Raw genomic sequence first — 26,603 nt, 5'->3', positions numbered from 1 at the left:
GGAGCTGCATGGCGCTCCCATACAACACCTCTCCTGCGTGAGCTGCACTGGCTCCCAGGGGTCTTCCGGGTGCGCTTCAAGGTATTGGTTATCACCTTTAAAGCGCTCCATGGCATAGGACCTAGTTATCTTCGAGACCGCCTGCTGCCACCGACAGCCTCCCATTGACCCGTGTGCTCCCACAGAGAGGACCTCCTCGGGGTGCCATCAGCCAAGCAATGTAGGCTGGTGACCCCCAGGGGGAGGGCCTTCTCTGTGGGGGCACCTACCCTCTGGAATCAGCTGCCCCCAGAGATAAGGAGAATCCAAGACCTCGGTGCCTTCCGCTGTGCCCTTAAAAGCTTCTTTTTCCAGCAAGCCGGGCTGGCCTAACACTTTTTAAAATGTTTTTAATTGTTTGTTATTGTTTTTAATCATGGGGCCAAATTTATATATATCTTCTAATTGTATTTTAATGTTTGTAGTTTATGCTTTTACTTGGCTATTCACCGCCCTGAGTCCTCAGGGAGAAGGGCGGTATATAAATTTAAAAATAAATAAATAAATAAATAAATTTAGTGATTAGATATCGTACTGCTGCAACTATACTACATTTCTGAAAAGTGAGATACTTTGAATAAAATACATAGATGGGGTGTTTATTAAGCACTGCGATAGTTTTCACCATTTTAGGCCATTGGAATTTTATAGGAATCAACGTACATTGATCCAGGGTCCATCCACAATATATTCGTGTCATTATTTATTCCACCAAATGTTGGTTTTAAAGTTAGGATTTTTTGAAATGAAACAATAGAGAATGACAACTGTAGGAAAGGAGATATTTATAGACCTTAAACCTTTTGAAGCTGCCACCGGCCACTCCTTGTTAGAAATACCACCCTTGCAATGCTGATGGCGCCTGACAGACAGCCAGAATTCTGCGCCGGCCTGAGGAACCGGACACGAAGGGCGATCAAGGCTGTCAAAGAAAGGAAGCAACCAGGCGTTTTCCTTGAAAGCATAAAAGTAAAAGTCCTAAATGGAAAGAGTTTTAGTGGCCAAGTACCGTCGCCCCGACTCCAGAGTCAATGAATGAATGTGTTACTTGGGTCAATTCAAGCGGCTTTTGTCGCAAAACGCCCGCGGGGGGACAGAGCCTTTCCTCCCCACGGCGCCCCGGAGTCCCCCAGGAGCGGCCTGGCCCCCTTGCCCAGCCCCGCACTCCGAAGACAAGGTTTTAATTTACACGAAAACGCCAAACATTTCCACATGGAAGAGGCGCGAAGCAGACAGGCGCTCCGCTTCTGCCCGCTTTTCTCCCGCCCGCCGCCTCTGCCCCGCCGGGCGCCGCCGCCGACCGAAAGGCCGGGTTCCCCTGCCCCGTTTCCCCCGGGACCCCGCGCGCCCCGCGACCCAGGCGCGCATTTGGGGGCGCTTTTGTGGCACCCAAGAAACACAAAGTGGCAGCGGCCGCAACGGCGCCTGGCTGGCAGAGAACAGCGCCCGCGAACGCACCAATCAGGGCGCAGCTCCGCCCCTATAAATAGCAGGCAGCTCCTTCGCTCCACTTCAGACTTTACTTTTCGGCTCCCAGAGACCCTGTGCCAGCCACCCGCCGCTGCCCCGAGAGCGCCTGCCGCCCACGGAAGGAAGGGAGGAAGCCGAGCGGAGAGCGACCATGTCCGAGACGGCGCCCGAAGCCCCCGCGGCCGCTGCGCCGGCAGCCAAGGCGCCGGCCAAGAAAGCCAAGAAGCCCGCGGCCGCCGCCAAGCCGCGCAAGGCTTCCGGGCCCAGCGTCACCGAGCTGCTGACCAAGGCGGTGGCCGCCTCCAAGGAGCGCAACGGCGTGTCCCTGGCGGCGCTCAAGAAGGCCCTGGCCGCGGCCGGCTACGACGTGGAGAAGAACAACAGCCGCATCAAGCTGGGGCTGAAGAGCCTGGTGGGCAAAGGCACGCTGGTGCAGACCAAGGGCACGGGCGCCTCGGGCTCCTTCAAGCTCAACAAGAAGCAGCAGCAGCAGCAAGACTCCAAGGACAAGGTGGTCAAGAAGAAGCCGGCCGTCAAGGGCAAGAAGCCCGCCGCCAAGAAGCCGGCCGGCGCCGCCAAGAAGCCCAAGAAACCGGCCCCCAAGAAGAGCCCCAAGAAGGCGGTCAAGAAACCGGCCGCGGGAGCCAGGAAGTCGGGCAAGGGCCCCAAGGCCAAGCCCGCCAAACCCGCCAAGCCCAGAAGGACAGTTAAAAGTCCCGCCAAGCCCAGGCCGGTGAAGGCAAAAGCAAAGGCCGCCAAGCCCAGGACTCCCAAGGCGAAGGTGGCCAAGCCCAAGAAGGCGGCGGCCAAGAAGAAGTGAAGCGGCTTCTGTGACTCTTCCGATCCCAAAGGCTCTTTTAAGAGCCACCCACCTTTTCTTGAAAAGAGCTGACCCCATTTAAGTCCAAGCACTCGCTGTCCTTAAGTCAGCCCCCCCCTCCACACCTTCCAAATCCTTCCACAAGGACTGCTGGGAAGCTCGTAGCGCCTTCTAAAGTCTTGTGTCTTTGGGGCGGCGTTTTTGACTATTGAAGCGAAAGTGAGCGGGCGGGTAGGTAGGGAATCTTCCCTGCGGCTCTTTATCTTGCGACGAACAATAGCAAATGACTTTCCTAAGTAGGTAGGAACCCAGAAAGGCTTCTTGTGCGCTAAATGCTGGACAGGGAATGCGCAAATAAAATACCTGGGCAATTTTACGTAGCGCCATATTCTGCCGCAAAACGGGAGCGAGAGCGCTGCCCTTCGTGCCGCGACTACTATTGCCAGATATTCCTCCCTAACCTATGCACCATCTTTTTAAATACATATCTTCACGATAATGGGAGGACGCAGGAGAATGTCCAGAGAACGACTATAATGAATGAAGGCAGATGTGCATAACTATTGCAACCTTTGCAATTCCTTAAAATTGCCGATTGGTTGAGAAAGCTAGGATTCATTAAAAAAATAATAATAACCCGGGCTGCATAGGGATTGGGTGGTGACTTCATTTCTAACCAATCAGGTGCTGCGAATTGTGATGATCTAATTGCAATGCTGTTTACCCCCCCCCCCCCCATATTTCGTTACGATGTAACGAAGGGATATGAAAGTGATCGGTGTTGCTGATATGGTGTAACCCAATTTTCTGAAAAGATCATGAGACAATGTTACACTAGCATGAAACTATTTGAGACATCCTTCAGTCTAAGGAAGAAAAAAAATGCATAGTAAACATTACCAAAGAACTGTTCCATAAGACAAAAATGTTTTTTTTTAGATTAAGGATATTTGTGGCACCGTTGGCCATCACACGGAAATAAAATGTTGGAACCGAGTACTGAAAGTAATACAATACACTAAAATAGTCCTTCCAGCATGGTCTTAAAATCTTCCTTGGTAAACGGCTTTGTTACAATTCACAACTCCCAATTTCCTGAAGTGCATTCGGTCTCAAAAACGTTTTTGTAACTTACTTAAAAAAAAAAAGTTGTACACCAGCTTGTATATGAAGTTACAGTGCTTTGTAAGCATAAAAAGAAAAGTTGCGACTTTGTAACACGTTTTATATAAATGAAGAATCTGATTGGTCACATTCCAGTTCCTGGTTGATTTATTGATGGAGAAAAGCCCGCCTCTTAGGATTCTTATACTTAAGGAGGTGGGGCCGAAAGTGATGTACGCCCCACTTCAAGTTCTCACTCAGGTCGGGTAAAGTGCTATATAAACGTTGCTCTTGCGCTAGACTATCTTATTGCTCTACGTTTCGCTCGGAGGTTGCTGCCGATCGCTCTTTGTCATGTCTGGTCGTGGGAAAGGCGGAAAGGGCCTTGGGAAAGGGGGCGCTAAGAGGCACCGGAAAGTTCTCCGCGATAACATCCAAGGCATCACCAAACCTGCTATACGCCGTCTGGCTCGCCGTGGAGGTGTGAAGCGTATTTCGGGTTTGATTTACGAAGAGACTCGCGGCGTACTGAAGGTCTTTTTGGAGAATGTTATTCGGGATGCTGTGACCTACACCGAGCACGCGAAGAGAAAGACCGTAACTGCTATGGATGTGGTTTATGCTTTGAAACGCCAGGGCCGTACTCTGTACGGTTTTGGTGGATAAGCGTATACATTTCATCCTTTCTGATCTAAAAAGGCCCTTATCAGGGCCACCCACGCATTCATAAAAGCTGTGTTCGCTTATGGATACGAGCGTAGATGTTGAACGTGTTAGCTTGTTGGGTGTAAATTGTATGTAAAGTACTGGAAGGAACGCTGTAAGAGAAGAGCCATATTAGTCCGTGACAGCAGAAAAATCAAGAAATCTGGTCGGGAAGCTCAGAGGAACATTGTAATCTCAGCAATTGATACAAACTCTTTGAAAAAAAAAGTAACACCCTCTGAAACAGTTAAAATGTACGTAAATGTTAGTTCGATTCATGTATCACTTTTAAGAAAGCGAAGTATCCTTTAAAAATTAAGCCGTTTCCAGCAAACTATATTTCTGCCACTAAAAGTAATTGTGCTCACATTTCCTAATCTAGACGGTAAACAATTCCCTCCCTCCCTTTACATTGCTAATATCAGAAAAATGGAAGGATCTATTTAGGACCACGTGGGTACTTCTGCCAATCGCAACGCAGCATGGAATGTTTCAATTCATGGCGCCGACCGGACAAAGTGTTGAGGCAACCGAAGGCGCGCGCTTTCTATTGTTCTTTTTTCCGGTTCTTGATTATGAATCCCAAGTGTGAGCTTGATGGAAAACCTGTCTAAATTGGCAGAAAGGTTTTATAAATGGGCAGTATTCACCTCAACTCAGGATTTGATTAACCATGATTTATCCAATAAATTATTATATGAGCTGGTACAATATGCTTTTAGCTAATTGAGCTACTTTCCATAATTAACACATCGATGTTGCATATTCTATCTGTAGGCTAACATTAATAGAATTCACATACGCACTTTAGCCTAGCAACCCCAGAATCATATGCAAGTCATTTTTGATTAATAAAGTAAATTAAACCTGTTTGCTTTGTGCAAAAAGTTTTAAATAACTTGGTAATTAAGCACTTTAAATTGCTCCCCACTGAATTCTGGTTTATGCTTTTAAAGAATCCCGGAATGCCAGTATTTTTTTTCAGAAATTACCACCCAGAAGCAAAACATATGTGAGAAGGAGAGTTTATATGCATTATACCATACACTGGGTCTCATACTCAGGACCTCAGCAGAACCAGGTTTTCTTAGAATTTGAATTGGATAGCACCGTATAATCCCAGAATTTTAAGAGAAAAAAGACTAGATGGGGAAGTTTAAAAAATGTCTCAGAAGGCAAATCACATTCATCCTGTCAAGAATTTATTTATTTTTTTATCCTCCCTTTTTTACTTTATAAGTACAGGTAATCCTCAACTTGCAAACATTCATTTAGTGATCATTTGAAGTTACAATGGCACTAAAAAAAGTGACCGGTTTTTACATTTATGACCATTGCAGCATCCCCATGGTCACATGATCAAAAATTGGATGCTTGGCAACTGTCTCATCTTTATGATGTGTCCCGTTGTCCTGAGTTCATTTTTTCCAACCTTCTGACAAGCAAAGTCAATGGGGAAACCAGACTCACTTAACAACCATGTTACTAAGTTAACAACTGCAATGATTCAGTTAACAACTGTGGCAGGAAAGGTCTTAAAATGGGGCACAACTCACTTGACAACTGTGTTGCTTAGCAACAGAAAGTTTGGGCTCAATTGTCATAAATCAAGGACTAACTGTAACACAAGGTGGTGAATATGCATAATATTCCTTCCTCCTCCTATTTTCCGTACAACAACAAACCTGTGAGGTGGATTGGGTTGAGAGGAAGTGAATGGCCCAAAGTCACCCAGCTAGTTTACATGTTTAAGGCAGGACTAGAAGTCAATCTCCTCATTTCTAGACCAGTATCTTAACCAATGGTGGGTTGCTACTGGTTTGTCCCAGATTGGGAAATCCAGTAGCCGCTGAGACGGAAGGCTCTGCCCACCCGCCTGTAGCCAACCAGTAGTGACGGGTTTTGAAACCTGCCCCTGATCTTAACCATTACTCCAAACTGTATCCATGATTTAAGTATATCTTCCCCTTTCTATTAAACAAAAATTACTTCTATATTAGTATGGGTGTCAAACAAATTTCTCAAAGCAGTAAGCCTGAGTTTCTTAAGGAATAGGTGAAGAATTATGAGCCCAAGAAACAGTTAATTAGTAGAGAAATAGAGAACCTGATGATCTTTAAATTAAAATCCTCCCAGTCCCTTGCTTTGGGTATAGAACAGAGGTGTCCACTGGATATGATCCAAAGAGACACAATATCAGTCACAACAGTGTAATTGAAGCTTTGCCTATTTTTTATGTATATTGGCATCTTGATTTGTTTTCCACATCCAGTAGGGAATCCTTTTATTGAACTCATGAAGGATGAAATCCAAAAAATCTAAAGGAAAGCAAATAGCCCATCTCTAGATCCATCCTGGTTCAACTCTGAAATATTTTTAAACAAAATCCATTCACTATTCTAAAAATGGATGTTACATTTGTGGGGTGAAAGTTGCAAAAGAGGATTACCAATAGTACTATGTTTCTTGTTCTCTTTCAATCATGTCTGCACAGAAAATGAGAATGAAGGAGAAAACCTCTACTAAATTGCCCAAAAGGCAATTTAATTGCAAAAATTAAGTAATAAATGCAAGGCAACATTTGCCTCCTTTGCTTTTTTTCACCTTTAACTTTACATTTTGTGAATTGTCTCACAAAAGAGCTGTCAAATAAACACTTTTCTGAAACAATCAGCAAAATTATTTCAATAAACGTTTTAAAACGTTATTCCCAGTAGATTGGGGGGAAAACAGTTATCCCTTTATTCGGTTTTAAATTTTATAACAATACATGTTTAATAGGTAAATTATGAGAGGTTTGACATGGTATTTATAGCTAAATTAGACGCCCCACATAATTTATTATTTTTTAAAAAATGGGCGCCAAAATCGTGCATAGCTTTGAGTACTATTTACTGTATTCTGATTGGACAGTTTAATTCCGTATTGGTCATTCATTGGACAGAGGAACAATAAGGTTCATTATTTAAAAAACAAAACAAAAAAAAAACACCTTCCCCCGCTGTTTTCATTCTGGTCGGTCTCTACGCAATATAAGCTGAGAGATTCGAGCGTTAACAGCATTTCTTTTCCTGCAAGCGAGGTGGTCGGTATTTGAAGAGAACCATGTCTGGACGTGGAAAAGGCGGAAAAGGGCTCGGAAAAGGGGGCGCTAAGAGGCATCGGAAAGTGCTCCGCGATAATATCCAAGGCATTACCAAGCCTGCTATTCGTCGTTTGGCTCGCCGTGGTGGAGTAAAGCGTATTTCTGGCTTGATTTATGAGGAAACTCGCGGCGTACTGAAGGTTTTTCTGGAAAATGTTATTCGTGATGCCGTGACCTACACCGAGCATGCAAAGCGAAAGACTGTGACTGCGATGGACGTCGTTTATGCCTTGAAACGCCAAGGTCGTACCCTGTATGGCTTCGGAGGCTAAAGACTTTAATTAACCGAATACAAAACCCAAAGGTCCTTTTCAGGACCGCCAAATCTTTCAGAAAATTTGCTGAGTTGCTTGCTGATTTGGTAACCAGAATTTTGGTATAAACATTCGAATCTTATATATAGTGTTGTGAATACGTGTGTTCATACAGCTCAAGTCCAGCTTGTTAGCAAATTTCAGGAACAATTCCTGCAGTTTTTTGTTTTTTTTAGTCCACGATTTTCTGAAATGGGTTGTTCCTATTTTCATTTCAATAGGGTTTGAGAAATTGACACCCCAGGAAATCTGTCTTCTTGAGGCAGAGCTCATGATTTCTGGCTTTCAACTCTGTATCAAATTAGGCTTTCCTTAATATTGCTAACATGAAAATATAGCATTTTGCAGCATTTTAATTCTAGGATCAAATGAGTTGTGTAAGAAACAAGATATAAGGACTATGATGTCAAATAAATGATATTTTGAAAAATGATATTTCTAACATAAGTGTTGAATTCATTGGGAATTAGTCTGGAATAAAAATTGCAGACCTAATGCAGTGGGTCTAATTTGAAAGGTGTTTCAATAATGTACTGTGTCTGAGCAGTAACAATGCAAAGGATTTATTTGCTTTTTCTTAATTTATGTGGATTGAAGAGTTTGTAGTTTGCCTTCACTGGGGGACCGATGAAAAGGGAGGGGGGAGTAATCCTGGTCTTTAAAAATATGTATTGGTGGACTAAGATCACAAATGGATGCCAGTTCTGCTCCAAAACCAAGTAAGGAATCATTCTCTTCCTTTGAGAATTACGCTACAGGCCTGAGTTTTTGTTATGGCTTTTACTATCCCATTTTGATGAGTTTGGGAGAATATTAAAACTCGTTTAAGGTTCTCTTCCTGGTGTAGGACTCATGCTTCACTCCAGGACTAGATTCACCACTAATAAAAGTATATCTCAACTGGGAGTGTCCCCCTCCACACTTTCGTGGGCATAAAGTATTCTATTTTTATCTGGTTGCTTTGGACTGTTTTTTGTAGCAAGGATGTAACAGTTAATTTTTTTAGTGCATTGTTTAAACTCTCACTGCAATATCCTCTTGCCTTCTAAAGAGCCATTCTGGTAATATTTAAATCTATATAAATTGCTAATCCTTCTTCCATATAGCAGAAAAGACAAAAGTATGTTAATTTTTTCCAATCTCCATCACCAAATCTACCAGAATTGGAAGTGACGTTGAAATCCAAAGGGAACTAGACTAGGGAAATTGTGTGTGCGCTTGTACATGAAATATTTTGTAATTTGTAAATGTTTAAACATCCCTATTTCCAATTTGGGCCAATATTAGCCATGGAGTTATTCAGGAGCATTCACATCTTTTGCTGACATTTGCTGAGTATGAAGGAAGGAATATTACTAAACCAGTTTGTGATGAGGAAATCAGTTGTGATGAGGAAATCAGACACCGTGATTTGGAGACAGTGTTGCAATTAATAAATATCTAGTTTGACCCATTTCCCATATTTTTGAATGCAATCCATAAGGAGGAAATAAATGTTGTGTTCTAAGAAAATGGCATTAGATTGCAGTCTTAGCAGAAATAAATTTGAATAAACCTTTGTATAATATACTGAGATTTCACAATAGAAAGCAGAGTAATATAGAATATAGAATAATATAGAAATATAGAGTTGGAAGGGACCTTGGATCTCTTTTAAATAGAATAAAATAAAAAAAAATATTATTATTTTAGTCCAACTCCCTGCTTGAACAGGAAACCTTTCCAAACAAATTGTTGTCCAATTTCTTCTTAAAAACCTTAGGTGTTGGGAGCATCCACAATTTCTGAAAGCAAGCCATTCCTCACTGCAGGAAATTTTTCCTTCGTTCTAGGCTTTGATAATGTCCCATCTGTTTTAGATACAGTATTCCAAATATGGTCTTACCAAAGCATTACTAATACTCAGTTCCTTCCATTACTGCTAATAAATTACTGGATGGAATAAATTCCAATGGCTGCAATTTCATTTTTTGTAAAATCCTGAACAGATTACAAGATTTATTATTTCCAATATATTGCATGGATGGAGAAATAATCTCTTAGTAGTGTATTCGATAAACGCCGGCGATGGGGAGACAGGATACCTCCAATCAATTAAAATGACAGAATAGCGATTGGCTGCTGTAGGAGGAAAAGAGACCAATCAGAGTTGTGCTGTTATTGTCCAATCAAGACAAAGCCCGGGAAATTCAAACAGAATTAATGACTTCATACCCACTCTCAGCCAATAGGAAGACGGGACGCTGCCTATAAATACCCACCAGCTCTGCCGCCAAATTCATTCACTCTAACTTTTGGAGAGTGAAATTTTCTTGTTTGGAAGATGGCCAGAACCAAGCAAACTGCTCGGAAGTCCACCGGTGGTAAAGCACCAAGGAAGCAGCTTGCTACTAAAGCAGCTCGCAAAAGTGCACCCGCCACCGGAGGCGTGAAAAAACCTCACCGCTACCGTCCTGGCACTGTGGCTCTCCGAGAGATCCGGCGCTACCAAAAGTCCACCGAGCTGTTGATTCGCAAACTCCCTTTTCAGCGTTTGGTGCGTGAAATTGCCCAGGACTTCAAGACCGACCTGCGTTTCCAGAGCTCGGCTGTGATGGCCCTTCAGGAGGCCAGCGAGGCTTACTTGGTGGGGCTGTTTGAAGATACTAATCTGTGCGCCATCCACGCCAAGCGAGTCACCATCATGCCCAAAGACATCCAGTTGGCTCGCCGTATCCGCGGCGAGAGAGCTTAAAAAATCTTTTCATTTCACTCTTGAGACATCGTTAATACCCCAAAGGCTCTTTTAAGAGCCACCTACGCTTTCACTTAAAAGAGCCCGGTTGTTATACTGCCTCCATTTGTGTTCCTTACTATCTTGTGAGTTTTCGGCCCCTGGCATCCATTTGTAGGCAAAGTCCCTGCAGCTTCCCTGGTTTAGAGAATCGCCGTTGCCCGTATGGGGGCTTTCATGTCCCCGTTATCTACTGGCGGCCGCCCCGCTTCAAGTTGCTGGGTCGGCTGCATCGTGGGACGGGAAATCACACCGATCCACGGGTCGGATATCAACGAGTCTGCCCAGCTTCCTAACCTCGTGAGCCACCGCGCTCCCATGTTCAGCGGTTTGCCTCTTTCCTAAGGGGCTGAAAGTTAAACAAAGTCGTCAGAGCCCCTGTCCCTTTCCAACCCCCGTCTTAAATTCACTACTCTTCTCGTTCCCTCAACGAACAGTAAAAGACTTGAAAGGCACATTGGAGGTCATCTAGTCCAAACCCCCCCTGCTGACGTAGGAGACCTGTACTAGGCTGGGTAACTTGGGAAAGACTGAAAAAGGAAATACACAAAAGTGCTATATGGATGCACAGGGGGAGTATTTTGACTTGAGGTTTAGCTTATGTCATTTTTTCAGTGTCTCAAATGGGGTCAGCTCTTTTCAAGAAAAAGTGGGTGGCTCTTAAAAGAGCCTTTGGGATCGGAAGAGTCACAGAAGCCGCTTCACTTCTTCTTGGCCGCCGCCTTCTTGGGCTTGGCCACTTTCGCCTTGGGAGTCTTGGGCTTAGCCGCTTTCGTCTTGGCTTTGGCGGGACTCTTAGCTGCCTTTGTGGGCTTGGCGGGCTTGGCCTTCTTGGGGCTCTTCGCCGCCTTTTTGGCTCCCGCGGCCGGTTTCTTGACCGCCTTCTTGGGGCTCTTCTTGGGGGCCGGTTTCTTGGGCTTCTTGGCGGCGCCGGCCGGCTTCTTGGCGGCGGGCTTCTTGCTCTTGACGGCCGGCTTCTTCTTGACCACCTTGTCCTTGGAGTCTTGCTGCTGCTGCTGCTTCTTGTTGAGCTTGAAGGAGCCCGAGGCGCCCGTGCCCTTGGTCTGCACCAGCGTGCCTTTGCCCACCAGGCTCTTCAGCCCCAGCTTGATGCGGCTGTTGTTCTTCTCCACGTCGTAGCCGGCCGCGGCCAGGGCCTTCTTGAGCGCCGCCAGGGACACGCCGTTGCGCTCCTTGGAGGCGGCCACCGCCTTGGTCAGCAGCTCGGTGACGCTGGGCCCGGAAGCCTTGCGCGGCTTGGCGGCGGCCGCGGGCTTCTTGGCTTTCTTGGCCGGCGCCTTGGCTGCCGGCGCAGCGGCCGCGGGGGCTTCGGGCGCCGTCTCGGACATGGTCGCTCTCCGCTCGGCTTCCTCCCTTCCTTCCGTGGGCGGCAGGCGCTCTCGGGGCAGCGGCGGTGGCTGGCACAGGGTCTCTGGGAGCCGAAAAGTAAAGTCTGAAGTGGAGCGAAGGAGCTGCCTGCTATTTATAGGGGCGGAGCTGCGCCCTGATTGGTGCGTTCGCGGGCGCTGTTCTCTGCCAGCCAGGCGCCGTTGCGGCCGCTGCCACTTTGTGTTTCTTGGGTGCCACAAAAGCGCCCCCAAATGCGCGCCTGGGTCGCGGGGCGCGCGGGGTCCCGGGGGAAACGGGGCAGGGGAACCCGGCCTTTCGGTCGGCGGCGGCGCCCGGCGGGGCAGAGGCGGCGGGCGGGAGAAAAGCGGGCAGAAGCGGAGCGCCTGTCAGCTTCGCGCCTCTTCCATGTGGAAATGTTTGGCGTTTTCGTGTAAATTAAAACCTTGTCTTCGGAGTGCGGGGCTGGGCAAGGGGGCCAGGCCGCTCCTGGGGGACTCCGGGGCGCCGTGGGGAGGAAAGGCTCTGTCCCCCCGCGGGCGTTTTGCGACAAAAGCCGCTTGAATTGACCCAAGTAACACATTCATTCATTGACTCTGGAGTCGGGGCGACGGTACTTGGCCACTAAAACTCTTTCCATTTAGGACTTTTACTTTTATGCTTTCAAGGAAAACGCCTGGTTGCTTCCTTTCTTTGACAGCCTTGATCGCCCTTCGTGTCCGGTTCCTCAGGCCGGCGCAGAATTCTGGCTGTCTGTCAGAGGCCATCAGCATTGCAAGGGTGGTATTTCTCACAAGGAGTGGCCGGTGGCAGCTTCAAAAGGTTTAAGGTTTATAAATATCTCCTTTCCTACAGTTGTCATTCTCTATTGTTTCATTTCAAAAAATCCTAACTTTAAAACCAACATTTGGTGGAATAAATAATGACACGAATATATTGTGGATGGACCCTGGATCAATGTACGTTGATTCCTATAAAATTCCAATGGCCTAAAATGGTGAAAACTCTCTAGTGCTTAATAAACACCCCATCTATGTATTTTATTCAAAGTATCTCACTTTTCAGAAATGTAGTATAGTAGCCGATATCCAATCTCTAATGCTAGAAAGTAATAGAAATGCCGTTGCACTTGGAGTGATGGTACCTTTGTGTAACTTTCAATTTATAGGGGACTTTTATTCTTTCAAGAAGTTATATCTAACAAGCAACAACTGCTAGATTTCTAACCACTGATATGATTTTGAAAACAAATTTCTCTGTTTCTTGTCAACAGAAGGAACAAGTCACTTCAGGCTTATATTAAAAAGATTCATGATTGCCTTTCAGTTGAGTAGGTTTGATAAAGATGGAAGTTGCGAGTAAATGAAAGTTAACTTTGTCAGAGTCTTTGGAATGAATATCCATCCATAATTACCTTAACAATACAAGCAGTGGCCTGCTCCGTCCGATCCCTGGCCCATCCAGTCCTCCAATGGCCACCTAATACAGATAGTCTTTGAGTTACAACAGTTCATTTAGTGACCATTCAAAATTACATTACTGAAAAAAATGACAATTTTTCACACTTGCAGCATCCTCATGGTCACATGATCAAAATTCAGATGATTGGCAATTGACTCATCTTTATGACGGTTACAATGCCCCGGGATCATATGGTCTCCTTTTGTGAGCTTCGACTAGCAGTCAATGTGGAAGCCAGATTCACTTAGTAGCTGTGACAAGAAAAGTTGTGGCAAAATTCATTGTTTCGCTTAGCAACAAAAATTTGGGGCTTAGTTATGATCTTAAGTCGAGAACTACCTGTGCACAAGGAAGCTCACTGGTCTCTCAGCAAATAACTTTCAGAGGCAACCCCACGGCCTACAAGGCTAATAGCCCTTGACCCCCAGATCAGATATGCTAATATCAATTCTTGGATGCATGAAGAAGATCTAGTCAAATATATAAATAAAACTATAGAAACAGAGGAGGATTTTAATCTGTCGACAGCATAGTCAAAGAAGCAATTCAGAGGTGGGTTTCAGCAAGTTCTGATCAGTTCTGGAGAACCAGTAGTGGAAATTTTGAGTAGTTTGGAGAACTGGTAAATACCACCTCTGACTGGCCCCGCCCTCATCTATTCTCTGCCTCCCAAGTCTCAGCTGATCGGGAGGAAATGGGGATTTTGCAGTAACCTTCCCCTGTAGTGGGGTGGGAATGGAGATTTTACAGTATCCTTCCCCTGCCATGCCCACCCAGCCACACCCACAGAACCGGTAGTAAAAAATTTTGAATCCCACCGCTGAAGCAATCCATACTTTTAATTACCAAATTAATTATAATATTTTTATTTACAACAGTTAGTTTAATGACCATTCGAAGTTATAACACCACTGAAAAAAGTGACATGACCTAGGGGTGAAATGCTCCTGGTTCAGACCGGATCACCCGATCCGGGAGCGATGGAGGCGGGTGGTTCGGAGAACCGGTAGCAAAAATCCCTGGCGCCCCCCCCCCCATGCCCAGCTGAGCCGCACAATCATCAGAGGTTTTTTTTTTACTTTTAAAAGCATTTTTTCTACAACCTCTTCGGCAGAAAAAATTGCTTTTAAAAGGAAAAAAAAAGCCTCTGATGATCGCACGGTTCAGCTGGGATCATCAAAGGCTTTTAAAAGAAAAAAACCCTTTTCTCTTTTAAATGCCTCTAATGATTAGGCAACTCAGCTTGGATCGTCAGAGGCATTTAAAAGAAAAAGGGGTTTTTTTCTTTTAAATGCCTCTGACGATCCAAGCTGAGTTGCCTGATCGTCAGAGGTATTTAAAAGAGAAAAAGTCTCTGCCGATCAGGCAACTCAGCTGGGATCGTCAGAGCCTTTTGAAAGCATTTTTTTACAACCTCTTCGCCGAAAAAATGGTTTTAAAAGTAAAAAAAAAAAAAATGGCCACGCCCATCCAGTCACATTACCCTCCCCCCCTCCCCCCCACCAAGCCACGCCCACAGAACCGGTAGTAACAAATTTTAGATTTCACTACTGACATGACCATTTTTCACACGACCATTGCAACATCCCCATGGTCATGCAATCAAAATTCAGATGTTTGCTAACTGGCTTATCTTTATGACAGTTGCAATGTCCTCGGATCATGTGATCACCTTTTGTGACCTTTTGGAAGCCACATTTACTTAACAACCATGTTTCTAACTTGACAACCGTAGTCATTCACTTAACAACAGTGACAAGAAAAGTCATAAAATGGGGCAAAGCTCACTTAACAAATGTCTCATTTAGCAACAGAAATTTTGGGTTCATTCCCAGTTTCTCTCCCTGACATTCACAGATATGCCATTCCTTTATAACTGCCCACCCCTTCTGAGAGCACTTCAGATCATAAGAGCTTTAATATAATTCTCAAAATGCACACCACCTCCCATGGAGTGACTTCATAGTTTAACTTTCAAACATGTTTATTTGTATGGGTGACAGGAAGGGAAACAGTTGACGGTGTCAGGAGGGGCTGATTTATCTTCTCCTTGCCCAGTGTGGAATCCAGATGCAGAAGAGAGATTTGTTCGTTGGCTTTTTGGGAGCTACCATCTTGGTGCAAAATATGTATATAGCCTACAAGCTTCACTTTCATCAGCATTGGCCAGCTATGGTCAAAGACAATGAATTGTGAGAATTGTAGTTCAATCCATTTAGATGGCCCTAAGATGCTTATCTGACAAATTATATTTAGAGTAGAGTTGAGTTGTGTAGAGTTGAATACAGTAGAGTATTGTATTAAAATTTAATTTAATTTATTCTTAGGGCTGAGAGCCTGAGGGGTGACAACACTGAGAACAAGGAATTGGATCATTTTAGGTGCTAGAACTGCATTCTGGTACATTCATACTTACTCTTTAATGAAAGCCAGAAACATTTTCTGGCAGCAGATAAAAGCCCACCTAGGAAAGGGTCTCCTGTCTCTCTGTTTTACTTACTTCTAAAGAAATGAAAAATTAGTATAGTTTAACTTTTTTTTTTCTCCTGAGTTTCTTAGCTTTGCAAAATGTTTCCTCTTCTTTGCCGTCTTATTCTACTCATATAAGGAATATAAATTTTCAGGAAGTCAAGAAAAGCAGAGTACAAGCTGAGATCATCCCCAGAAGTATAATGGGATAGATTCAGGGAATCCCCAGAAGCATACTTGGATAGGGAGCCACCCAGAAAATTTCAGTGTATTATACTTAGCAGAGTAATGCTTATGTGGGCACACTATACAACCACTCATTTGGTGACCATACAATGGATGCCCCTGTTGGAAGAAATCTCCTTCTAGGTTCTGCTCCAAGTGGGGAAAAAGACACTGGAGACATGGAGACTGCTTGGAAAAATGGTTTAATGGTGGACAGGATCACATGGCTTGAGTTCCTGAACAGAAAAGGGGCAGATACAGTAAATCCTCGGGTTTTTATGCTCTCTCTGGCTCTGCATTTCTTGGGGCCCCAAAAGAGTATCCTGATTGGTTGTCAGACTCCCAGGGGGTGGGGGCCTTGCTGGCTGATGGTCACATGTGCTTCCCCGGTCACATGTGGTGAGTTTCTGCTGCTATTGTGTAGAGGGCTAATCCTATCTTTGTTGGATCTTGGGCAATTTCTACTATGGCTCTGCCTGAAGGAGGTAGATCTTTGTTATGTAGAATAGACTGGCCCAGGCCTTAATGGCCCATTGACAAAGGGTGGGGGGCAGGAAGGTGGGAGCTGCTTTGTCTGTAAAATATGCTTCTCATATTTCTCATCCAGGGAAATATAATATTCTGCCTTTTTCATATTTCCTAAAATATTTCACTCTTCCAGGAAAGGGGTGGGTGCTAACTTCCTACACCCCCAAGGTAGTTATTACCTAGTTCCAATAGCCACCATTCCCCCAGTCACGGGACCACAGTTTGGGTGCTTGGCAACCAACCCACATTTATGGTTGTTGGCATGGTTCTGCCATGTATGACTGTGGCAGTCATTTTATAACTGGATTCACTTAATGACTGCTGTGTTCTTTTAATGACTACAGGATTTGCTTACAAACCGCCACGAAAAAGATAATAAAATTTGCTCAGTCATGTAGGTTATTTATTTTTATTTATTTATTTTGTCACACTTCTATGCCGCCCAATTCCCAAGGGACTCTGGGCAGCTTACAACAGAGAATAAAACAATGCAACGATATCCCATACAAAAATTAAAAGAAAACAACATAAAAACGTTAAAACACATACACTCCAATTTGTGGCCGGGTCTCGCAAGATCACTATAACGAGATCAACGGCCCCAGGCCTGCCAGAAGAGCCAGGTCTTCACTGCTTTCCGGAAGGCCAATAGGGTGGGGGCGGTCCGGACTTCAGGAGGTAATTGGTTCCAGAGAGCCGGGGCAGCCACAGAGAAGGCCCTCCCCCGCGGGCCCCCCAGCCGACATTATTTAGCTGACGGGACCCGGAGGAGACCGACTCTGTGGGATCTTACAGGTTGCTGGGAGTTATGTGGTAGAAGGCGGTCTCGAAGATAGCCTGGTCCTGAGCCATGTAGGGCTTTAAAGGTAATAACCAACACCTTGAATTGCACCTGGAGACCGATAGGGAGCCAGTGCAGCTCGTGGAGACTTAACTTTATGAACTTCACCATTTACAACTATAAAAAGCAGGCTCTACCACAGTCATAAGTTGAGGACATAAATCAAGAAGGAAGACAGAAGGTGGCTTTTACCTCTGATTTGATTCTATGTAATCCTTGCTTTAAAAGATTTTAAATTGGTGGCAGCGATGGTGGGATTTCACATAATATTGATCAGACCACTAGGTGGCAGAAAGAAACAAACATTTAATAATGATATCAACCATCTGATACAGGATCTCTCTCTCCCTCTCCCAAAATATTGCCCACCAATGGCCCAAATAAATCCTATCCTCTTAGAAGATTTATTTGGGCCATTGGTAGGCAATATTTTGGATATCTAGTATTGCAGTGGATGCAATAATGATGTAAGGTGAGTAGCCTCCAAGTTGTATGATTTCCCCCCTCCCCCATGAGATTGGAGTGTCTGTTTATTTTATTACACTATTCTAAGCTGATTTTAGAGATTGTGTAACAGTTTCCCTTTCAAACACCCATCAATTCCTCTTAACTAGGACAGAGATAAGGACTACAGAAAATGAGCTTAGGGACCTGAAGTTGCTTTCTCTTTTTCCTTTGAGATTTTGGTAGGAAAAGCCAAGAGAGGTGTGTGTATGTGTGTGTAGCATTCTTCAATCTGACGCTCTCCCAAATTTTACTCAATGTAGCCATTGGCTATGAAATACCAGAAGTTGGCATCTCAACAAAACTTAAGGACACAGAAAGATAGGCCAGACTAGGGAACCAAGACAATCCAGGTAATAGTACTTTTATTACAGAGCAATTTTACAGAATCTTGGAAGTCAGAATGGGCTTCTCTTTACTTTTATGAGAACTCTTATCTGAGATGCTTTCTCAGATTACAGTGTTAGAAGAAATTTCCCTGGTTTGTTCCCATCTAGGACAAACCACAGACGCTGAGAAGAAATGGATGCAGAAGCCAGCTGTCAGAAAGTGGAATTATTTTAATGTAGGAAGGCAAGAAGCAAAAAGTGACACAGCTCCAGCATTTCTGGCTTGCAAGCAGATTGGAGGAGGCAAACCTATGCCTTCTTATAGTTGATTTTCCTTTGAAGCTCCTACAATTTGATGGGGTGATTTGTGTGCCTCTAGTTAAAGTGATTGCCCTGAATCTCACCCTGAATCTCACCTTAATTGCCCTGAATCTCACCCAGGACCTTTGTCTTTTCTATCCTGGGCGTTAATCCTGTCAGGGGGCAGGAAAAAGAGAGTTCTGGTTTTGCTTTATTTTTAGTCTTATCTTATCTTTTATCTTAATGGCTCTACTTAAGTGTTTCTGTGGTCAGCTGTTCTTACTTTTGTAACAGCTATTTGCAGACTGCTCTGAGTTTTCCTTTCAGCTGGTACTTCTTGGTTTTCTTAAAGGGGAAGGGCTGGCTTAAGTCTTTTGGCACTGCTTTAATAGTTCCTGGTACTGTCCTATGGGGTGTACTTCCAACAACAATTTGGACCCGGACTCAGATTTCTTTTACCTGAACATTTTTTTTGTGTGTGATTTTTTCCTCCTCTTCCTCAAGGCTTTTCCTTCTACCCACTACAGAAGACTAGCACAGCAGAGATTTAACACCAAAGGATGTCCCAAAATTCTCCAGCAAAGAGATTGCTGTCCTCTCTTCACCAAAGTGAGGGTACATTTGAAAATGCCTCTTCCTTCCTTCCTTCCTTCCTTCCTTCCTTCCTTCCTTCCTTCCTTCCTTCCTTCCTCCTTCTTCTTCTCGGCAAAGAGTGGTACATGTGGAAACCATCCTGTGTCCACATCTCAGAAGGGCATGTGGATGTCATAGGCAGAAGCTGAAGTTGCTTTTGGAGTGGCAGCAGAGATGAGACATTGGAGAGTAGACTGGAGTGGGCTCCAGAAGGTTTCCACAGGCTGTTAAAAGTACACAGGATTGTGAATCGGGGTATGTATTATATCCCAGCTGGTTTGAACCAAATGCATCAAGGCCAAGCAAGTTCTCCTTGGCAATGGGTTCGAAAAATTCATCAGGCTCTGACGCGACAGTCTCAAGGGAGAGGCACCAACCAGGGCTGGGGTCTGGAGCTGCAAAAGCTTCTGCTATACCTGAAAAAGAGACAGGAGGAGCCTGGACGGGCAGGGATGAGGGGGTCTTCAGTGGGGTCTTTTGCTGGGATACCGTAGGCAGTTCCAGAGCTTCTTGAGAAAGGATGGAGGAAGCTAAGCTGTGAGTAGCAGCTTCAATGTCAGAAAAGCTTCTGGAGATGGATGGAAAGGAGAGGAAAAAACTCAGTGAAGTATCCTACAAGAGTGAAAAACATTCCCGAAATGTTAAAAATTATCTGCAGTAGAGTAGACTGAGAGTAGACTTGACTGACAGTTACAGAATGACACAAAATATTCTAATGCTGGAAATATTGAAGGACGCTTTTGAGAAATGAGGAAATTAATACTAACAATGTCAGCAGTGATATCTGAGTATTACATGGAGGGAGAATGGCGGGAACCTGTAGAAGAGTTAACCAAATGTTACATTCCAGTACAATAATGGGGATTAACTTAAATGTCTGAATTTTGCTTTTACGTCTCCGCTTACCCTTCACAGATGATAACACTGCTGTATTTCACCATGACAAAAAAAAGATGGTAAAATCGGGTATAACTCACTTAACAACTGGGTTGTTTAGCAACAGGAATTAAATTGTGGTCCTACGTTACCTGTATATGTGAAGTAGTAAATCATCATTAATTACTGGTAAAAGTAAGAGTGATCAAGTGCAGACCACATCACGTTCTCAAGTCTCACTTTATTGCTGCCCCCAATGCCAAAATTATGCCATTCAAATTCGTCCATTCCCACACATGCCCGCTTTCATTGTTGCAATTCGTGGCCACTTTTTCAGAACATAAAAACAAATACAGGACCATTCATCTTCCTTTTTCTTTATGTCGAAATAAGATTTCACCTTTTCTGTTTTAAAAAAATTAAATTCCCTGCAAAGCAAAAAAAAATGTCCTTGCGGGCCTCTCCTCCAAAACCCAATTAAAAACACAAAACCTGGCAATGAAGAGGATTACGACTGCTGCTGCCTTCCCTAGCCTGAAGCCTTCCAGAGGTGCTGAGACTAAATGGATGGCTAGAATTTCTACAGGTCTATGTTGGCTAGGAATTCTTGGAGCCAATAAATCTGAAAGCATTGGTTGGGAGATGCTGTAATATTGCATCCCTAAATCGCATAGGGGACATCCTTCTTCCACCAACAAGCTGGGACAAATACAGACCTAGAAGGTCCCTGTTCATTTTTAGGATGGTGGCTTAGATCATATGTGGTTACTCAAGAGACAGGGAGGCTGAAACCATTCCAACAGTACCTGCATATCTGGTTTTGGAGGAACCGCCGGAGATTCACTTTCCGCTTAGTAGGTCGGCTCTTGCATGGCTTCTGCAGAGCACGCATCACATGGGAAGTTGCTGCTGACACAAAGGTGCACAGGTCGCTCCCACCTTCAGCAGGAGCCAAGGGCTGTGGTGGAGGTGCCAAAATTGGGTAGTTGTGGTGAAGCATTCTCTGTCTCCGTGTGAGTGAGATTCAATTCCAACTGCAATGCAAAGATGTTATGGCCAATTATACACCAAGATGACAGACCTGTCATTTTCCTGATCAGCCCTGGATCCCTTTTTAAAAATTGGTGCCATATCAGTAACCCTTCTAATTTCCTGCACTAACCCTGATTTGAACAGCGGGTGATCATCTTTTGTTAGATGGTGAGCAATTGCACCATTGAGCTAAAAACTCTTAAGAGTTCACTATCAGGAGCCAGTGATCTGTTACAATATTCTCTTAAGAATATTGAGATTCCCAGAAAAAGAGTGGCGAACTGAAGACAATTCCAAGAAAAAGCAGAACTGACAACCACAAAGTACGAAAAGCCGATGAGTAGACTGGTTCTTCAAACCTTTCTGGACATAGGAGAGGACTGGAGATTGCCCACAAGTGCTCCATATATTTACTCCTTGTAAGAAGACTGCAAGACAGCAGTCTCCAACAGGTTTTAAGCAGTGTTAATTGAGGGAATTGCTATCTTGCTCAAAATGCGGTTGGCACCTTTGAAAGACACTAGCTTTGCATACTTCCTTTTCTAATCACTTTTGGAAATAGCTTATTAACTATTTTTTAGCCATTACAAACCTTTGGATCAACAAGTTTGGAATCATTTGTGCTTTCATTTTGTGTTCAATCTTGAATGAAATAAAGTTTTAATTACAAGCTTAAGAATTAAGAACTACAACCTTATTTTAAAAAAATAAATAAACATCAAAAGATGGATTAAAACATTGATTTTAGAATGCTACAATAGTACAGATAAATTTGGAATCCAACTGTAGGAAAAATCCTTCTTTTGGGAAAATACTTTTATTTTAATTTTTTTTTAAATAAGATTTTAAAAATTGGATACTAGAGGGAGCTAAAGATCTCAATTAAAGAGAAAACACATAAACTTTACTAACAGTTACAGAGTGACACAAAATAATCTAACACTGGAAATATTGAAATACTTTTGAGAAATGAAGTCAGAAATTAATATTAACAATGTCAATAGCAATATCTGCTTCTATGGATAGACTGAGTTGAAAGTGAATTTACAAACAACAGGCTTTATGAATGACATGGAAAAAGATATTACACTAATCATACAAAAGAAACTGACTGATGTTTTGATCAGATGGATGATAGGATCAAATTCTATGGAAGAAGTGAGTCTTCCATTTTTTGCTGATATGTTACATTTTTAAAAGGTTGTATAGATGTAAAAGAAAACATACTTTCAATTCCACCTACCTGTTCTTTGATGAGGTAAAGCTAAGAAGGCACAGATATATGCTAATCTTCAGCCTGTCATTTCTGTGTCTGTTCATTTTTCCATTCCATTCATTTTTCCTTATCGTGTGTTGCTCCTATCAGTCCTTTTCCACAATGTTGTCTACTCATTTTGGAGGGTTTCCTGAAACTGGTACCCAGCACAGAATAACGGATGATAATGAAGCTTAGGAATACCACTCCTTTCTTCTCCTCCTCCTCCCTCTGAAGCACACCAACACTGTTTAGAAAAACTAACAAAACATCACCGGCTGGTTTGGTTGTTAGCTAAAGGGGGGATAATGGGCTCTCTAACTCTGTAAATGGTGCTGGCTGTAATGCAGGAAAGGATAATCCTAATTTAACTTCAAGAATCAATATTTCAACAAGATTTCTTAAAAGCTTTTGTAACTCAAGAGACAAGGACTTTGCTAAGATACCTGGAAAGAGCAGCTTAGAGCTTCTGGTAGGGTCACAGGAATCCCCATCTCAGGTTCTCTAGGTGATGGCTTAGAGAGAAATCTCTATATTCTCCTTTCCCTCCGGAACTTATCATTTATAGAGTTAAGGTCCTCTATCCACACGGGCCTCCTTCAACTTAATAGGCTTACTTTTACCTAGGCCGATGTAGAGTTGTGGTATAAAATCACTTTTGTTTCAATTGCCTCACTTTACTCACAATGATGTCTGCTTCTCTTCTTTTCTGGCAAAAATAAGTGGTGATGAAAATGTAACCTTGTTAATTTCTTCCTGCAAGGTGCTGATTAAAAGCGGTTTTCCAGATACCGGGTGGAAAAAAGTTAGCAGCTGTAACACTTGCCTGTTGCTTGTTCTATACTTTTATATCTACCCCTCTTAATTATTATTTCATGCATCATCACCCCATTCGCTAACAAGGCTTGCAGACTCCTTTTGGAGGCATAGGTTAAATCTACAGGTAATTATTTTCTGCAATACTGGCCAAATTACTGTTGCTTTTATTTCCTCTCCCCACTCTTTCACTAATTCTCTCCTCATGATTTGTAGCTCCTCAGGTTGAAACCCTCAGCAGAAGCTTCCTCATTAGCACATATTTCTCGCTGGGATGTGGCAGTTATTGCTACTTGCACCCATTTCAGATGTCCTCACCTTCACTGGCCGCTGAACATTCAAAGCACCATGGAGATACCAGCCACAGAGGAGAATTTGCTAGCACAAAAGAAAGCAACAACCTTGTTGGCCTTGTTCCTTCCTCTTAGCACCCTGGACGAATGTCCTGCATTATAAAGGCAATTATAAAGTAATTGCTCATCCTGATTGCCATTAAACACAAGCCCTCTGCTTCCAGAAAGGAAGATGGGAGGATAGAATGAGAAATAATTGTTGAGTCAATGCAAAGGTTTAACCACTATTGCCATCTCTTTTCCAACTTCCTTTGTTCAACAATCTTCTAGCTCATTATCAGCTGTTTGACAAGCAATATGAAGGGCTAAGTCATCTGCTTGCATGTTAAGGACCACAATGCAGAATAATAAGAAAAAAGGGAGTACCATTTGATGTCAAGGCTGTGGTATGAGGAGAAAACTTTCAGGGACAGTGGTGATGGTTGACGGGCAAAAAGAAAGACACCATAAAAGCAAAACAGAAACAAATCACTACTGGGGAAAAAGGAGTAATGATGTTATCTTGATATTCCTCTTTCTGGCAGTTGATAACTTGGGAAAGAGAGTATTAATTGGGAAAACAGGATAAGACTAGACTAAATAACCATCAGCCCTTTGGATTGCTTTTAACATAAAGTCTTTGTTTGGATAGAAATCATTGTACTTCCCATGTTATGCTATGATGAGATGTGTATGGTATCTGCTATTACTGTTGATATTTATATCTATATTTATTGGATCTCAACACTGATCAGTAGTTTTTAAAACAATATAGGACACATATGTATTCTTTGTATATTTAAACTTCTTTCCTTCAAAACCTACCTTCCTTCCTTCCTTTTTCTTCCTTCCTTTTTTGAATTAGAAAATTATATTGTATGCTCAACATTGGATAAAATAATGAAATTCCCATGATGGAGAAGTAGATTATGAAAATGTCAGAGTTTCCAGAAATGGTAAAACTGAACAATTAAAAAAAAAAAAGACTGGAACCTTTATTTGGACTTTTTGCTAAAAGAAGAAAAATGAATTAATTATTTGTGCCTTTAAACATTAAGAAAGATGTGGGTTAAAAGGATGGAGAACGGATTTGCAAAATATTTAAGAGGGAGGAAGGCAATAACTATCTGTTGAAAAAAAGTTCCAAGATCATTTATATATATTTTTAGTTTTCCTTTGCTTTTTACTCCCCCCTCCCTCCTTCCTTCCTTCCTATTATATGAACATTCTTAATAAATATAAATTTAAAAACTCTTTTTTTTCCCACATGTGATGCCTGTGATGCCTACAACAAATATTGTACAAAGAGACCCACATTGGACTTTAATAGCAAAAAAAAAAAAAAAAATCAGTGACAGCACCTTTTCTGATTTAAAAAAAAACATTAGAAGTTTACCGAAATTTTCGGAGTATAAGACGCACTGGACTATAAGAGGCACCTATCTTTTTTGGTGAGGAAAAGAAGAAAAAGAAATCAGCCTATGCCTCTGCCCAGGGGTGAAATGCTCCTGGTTCAGACAAAATCGCCCGATCCGGTAGCGATGGAGGCGGGTGGTTCGGAGAACCAGTAGCAAAAGTCCCTGTGCCGCCCCCTCCCCCCATGCCCAGCTGAGCCACGCAATCATCAGAGGCTTTTTTTTTTAATTTTTAAAAGCATTTTATCTACAACCTCTTCGACTGAAAAAATGCTTTTAAAAGTAAGGGAAAAAAAGCCTCTGATGATCGCGTGGCTCAGCTGGGATCGTCAGAGACTTTTAAAAGCATTTTTTTACAACCTCTTCAGCCGAAGAGGCTGTAGAAAAAATGGTTTTAAAAGTTTTTTTAAAAAAAGTTGGCCATGCCCACCCAGTCACATTATCACCCCCATCAAGCCATGCTCACAGAATCAGTAGTAATAAATTTTAGATTTCACCACTGCCTCTGCCTCTGCCTCTGCCTCTGAGCAATTTTGCCTCATTGCAGCAAACAGCAAACTAGCCTGCTTTACTTTCATTTTCATTTTCAGCATAGCTTGATTAGCACAAGGGGGAAAAAAATCTGCTCCAGCAATTTTCTTCCTTGCAGCAAGCAGCAGAGGCCTGCACAAAACAGCTGAGAGCAAATCAGCTGAGTGTCGGGAGGCAGATCCAATCAACTTGTGCTAATTAGGCTGTGCTGAAGCTGAAAGAAGCTGTTTCTTCTTGCTGTTTGCTTGCAAGGAGGTAATTGCTGCAAGGCAGAGGCCAAAGGGTGGGGGCCAGTGGGTGGATGGGGCTACATTCGGTGTATAAGATGCACCTAAATTTTCACCCCCTTTTAGGGGGGGGAAAGGTGCATCTTATACTCCGAAAAATACGGTAATCTTTCTGATTCCTTTCAATGTTTGGCCATCAAATAGCTGCCATGATAAGTTTTGAAATAGGCTGGACAGCTATAATTACAGCTATAATAATGTAACTGCTATATTTGAAATAAAAATACTAGACCGTTCTTATTCCTCATAATGGAAAAGACAACAAACAAGCAAGTTATAAGATGGCAGGATTGCAATTAAAAAATACAAATACAGTTGGGCTGCATGTTTATTACATGATTTGTGATTTAATAAATCCACTGTTCTTAAGTGACATAAACTTTAGATTTAAATCCTAAAGCACCTTATTAAGGAGATGTGGTAATTATAAGGGGATTTGTTTTCTCGCTTCTGAGTTAACTATGCATGATCATTCTGGAAATTGACTGTTAGAAGTAAGTCCGGGCTCTGGGACAGCAAGTATCAGATCTTCAAGCACTGTTTTGTCCTCTTTCCCCCAAAGTAGAATCAAAAGCCTCTTTCCAGACCTCCCTGCCTCACTTTAAACTGCTTCTCACACAAGGGTGGCAAAACAAACTCTGTGTATAAACAAAGAACATTCTCATGTCCACAGGTGAGTGTGAGAGGTCAAGCCTTGCATAGAGAGAGAAAGAGGCTGGCCAAGATGTTTTTGCACATAATTTCTTCACCGGTCATTCTGTCTTCTCTGTCAGCTTTCTACACTGGAAAGGAAGTAGGAGTCGCCTCTTCTAGAGTGAGGTCTATTATTGCCCAGGAAAACAGGTAGTCCTCAATTTACATCCACAATTGGGACTGGAACCTCCATCACTAAGCAAGGTGGTTGTTAAATGAATTGTGACTGATTTTATCACCGTTTTTGTTTAGCAAATCAGGTGGTCAGTAAGTGAATCTGGCTTCTTGCCTTGACTTCATGTCATTAGCTGACTGAGAAGATCATAAATAAAGATCAAATGTCCCTGGGACACAGCAAC

The 26,603-nt window shown here is 43.1% G+C and overlaps 6 protein-coding genes across 6 annotated transcripts; 4 read left to right on the top strand and 2 right to left on the bottom strand.

Annotated features, from left to right (window-relative positions):
- The first annotated feature begins 1,559 nt into the window (after nt 1-1,559).
- Nucleotides 1,560-3,483, top strand: LOC148113937 (histone H1.5-like). The gene has a single exon (XM_087894495.1). It carries the CDS (start codon nt 1,661-1,663, stop codon nt 2,327-2,329), a length of 669 nt encoding a protein of 222 aa, XP_087750621.1. The 5' UTR covers nt 1,560-1,660; the 3' UTR covers nt 2,330-3,483.
- Nucleotides 3,484-3,730: 247 nt separating this feature from the next.
- Nucleotides 3,731-4,843, top strand: LOC148113936 (histone H4). The gene has a single exon (XM_087894494.1). The coding sequence runs from the start codon at nt 3,788-3,790 to the stop codon at nt 4,097-4,099; it is 312 nt and encodes a 103-aa protein (XP_087750620.1). The 5' UTR covers nt 3,731-3,787; the 3' UTR covers nt 4,100-4,843.
- Nucleotides 4,844-7,175: 2,332 nt separating this feature from the next.
- LOC148113935 (histone H4) lies at nt 7,176-8,030 on the top strand. Its single transcript, XM_087891816.1, has one exon. The coding sequence runs from the start codon at nt 7,244-7,246 to the stop codon at nt 7,553-7,555; it is 312 nt and encodes a 103-aa protein (XP_087747942.1). The 5' UTR covers nt 7,176-7,243; the 3' UTR covers nt 7,556-8,030.
- Nucleotides 8,031-9,920: 1,890 nt separating this feature from the next.
- Nucleotides 9,921-10,331, top strand: LOC148113934 (histone H3). The gene has a single exon (XM_087891815.1). The coding sequence runs from the start codon at nt 9,921-9,923 to the stop codon at nt 10,329-10,331; it is 411 nt and encodes a 136-aa protein (XP_087747941.1).
- Nucleotides 10,332-10,838: 507 nt separating this feature from the next.
- On the bottom strand, nt 10,839-11,819 carry LOC148113933 (histone H1.2-like). The gene has a single exon (XM_087891814.1). The coding sequence runs from the start codon at nt 11,717-11,719 to the stop codon at nt 11,072-11,074; it is 648 nt and encodes a 215-aa protein (XP_087747940.1). The 5' UTR covers nt 11,720-11,819; the 3' UTR covers nt 10,839-11,071.
- A 7,320-nt stretch (nt 11,820-19,139) lies between these two features.
- C4H19orf85 (chromosome 4 C19orf85 homolog) lies at nt 19,140-22,906 on the bottom strand. The gene is made up of 4 exons (XM_087894493.1): nt 22,856-22,906; nt 22,159-22,327; nt 20,690-20,917; nt 19,140-19,575 (listed from the first exon to the last, which is right to left on the bottom strand). The coding sequence occupies exons 3-4, from the start codon at nt 20,881-20,883 to the stop codon at nt 19,140-19,142; spliced, it is 630 nt and encodes a 209-aa protein (XP_087750619.1). The 5' UTR covers nt 20,884-20,917; nt 22,159-22,327; nt 22,856-22,906.
- Between the last annotated feature and the right edge of the window lie 3,697 nt (nt 22,907-26,603).

Source organism: Pantherophis guttatus, chromosome 4, assembly GCF_059756535.1.
Source record: "Pantherophis guttatus breed Tessera chromosome 4, ASM5975653v1, whole genome shotgun sequence".
Classification (NCBI taxonomy): domain Eukaryota; kingdom Metazoa; phylum Chordata; class Lepidosauria; order Squamata; family Colubridae; genus Pantherophis; species Pantherophis guttatus.
This window is presented reverse-complemented; position numbering and strand designations above follow the sequence as displayed.

What these genes read in the sequence shown, in the direction of transcription:
- LOC148113934 (XM_087891815.1), top strand. Translation starts at nt 9,921, where the DNA reads ATGGCCAGAACCAAGCAAACTGCTCGGAAGTCCACCGGTGGTAAAGCA.
- C4H19orf85 (XM_087894493.1), bottom strand. Translation starts at nt 20,883, where the DNA reads ATGCTTCACCACAACTACCCAATTTTGGCACCTCCACCACAGCCCTTG. An exon ending in CTCCAAAACCAGATATGCAG is followed by an intron (nt 19,576 to 20,689) that starts GTACTGTTGGAA and finishes ATCCATCTCCAG; the next exon opens with AAGCTTTTCTGACATTGAAG.
- LOC148113936 (XM_087894494.1), top strand. Translation starts at nt 3,788, where the DNA reads ATGTCTGGTCGTGGGAAAGGCGGAAAGGGCCTTGGGAAAGGGGGCGCT.
- LOC148113935 (XM_087891816.1), top strand. Translation starts at nt 7,244, where the DNA reads ATGTCTGGACGTGGAAAAGGCGGAAAAGGGCTCGGAAAAGGGGGCGCT.
- LOC148113937 (XM_087894495.1), top strand. Translation starts at nt 1,661, where the DNA reads ATGTCCGAGACGGCGCCCGAAGCCCCCGCGGCCGCTGCGCCGGCAGCC.
- LOC148113933 (XM_087891814.1), bottom strand. Translation starts at nt 11,719, where the DNA reads ATGTCCGAGACGGCGCCCGAAGCCCCCGCGGCCGCTGCGCCGGCAGCC.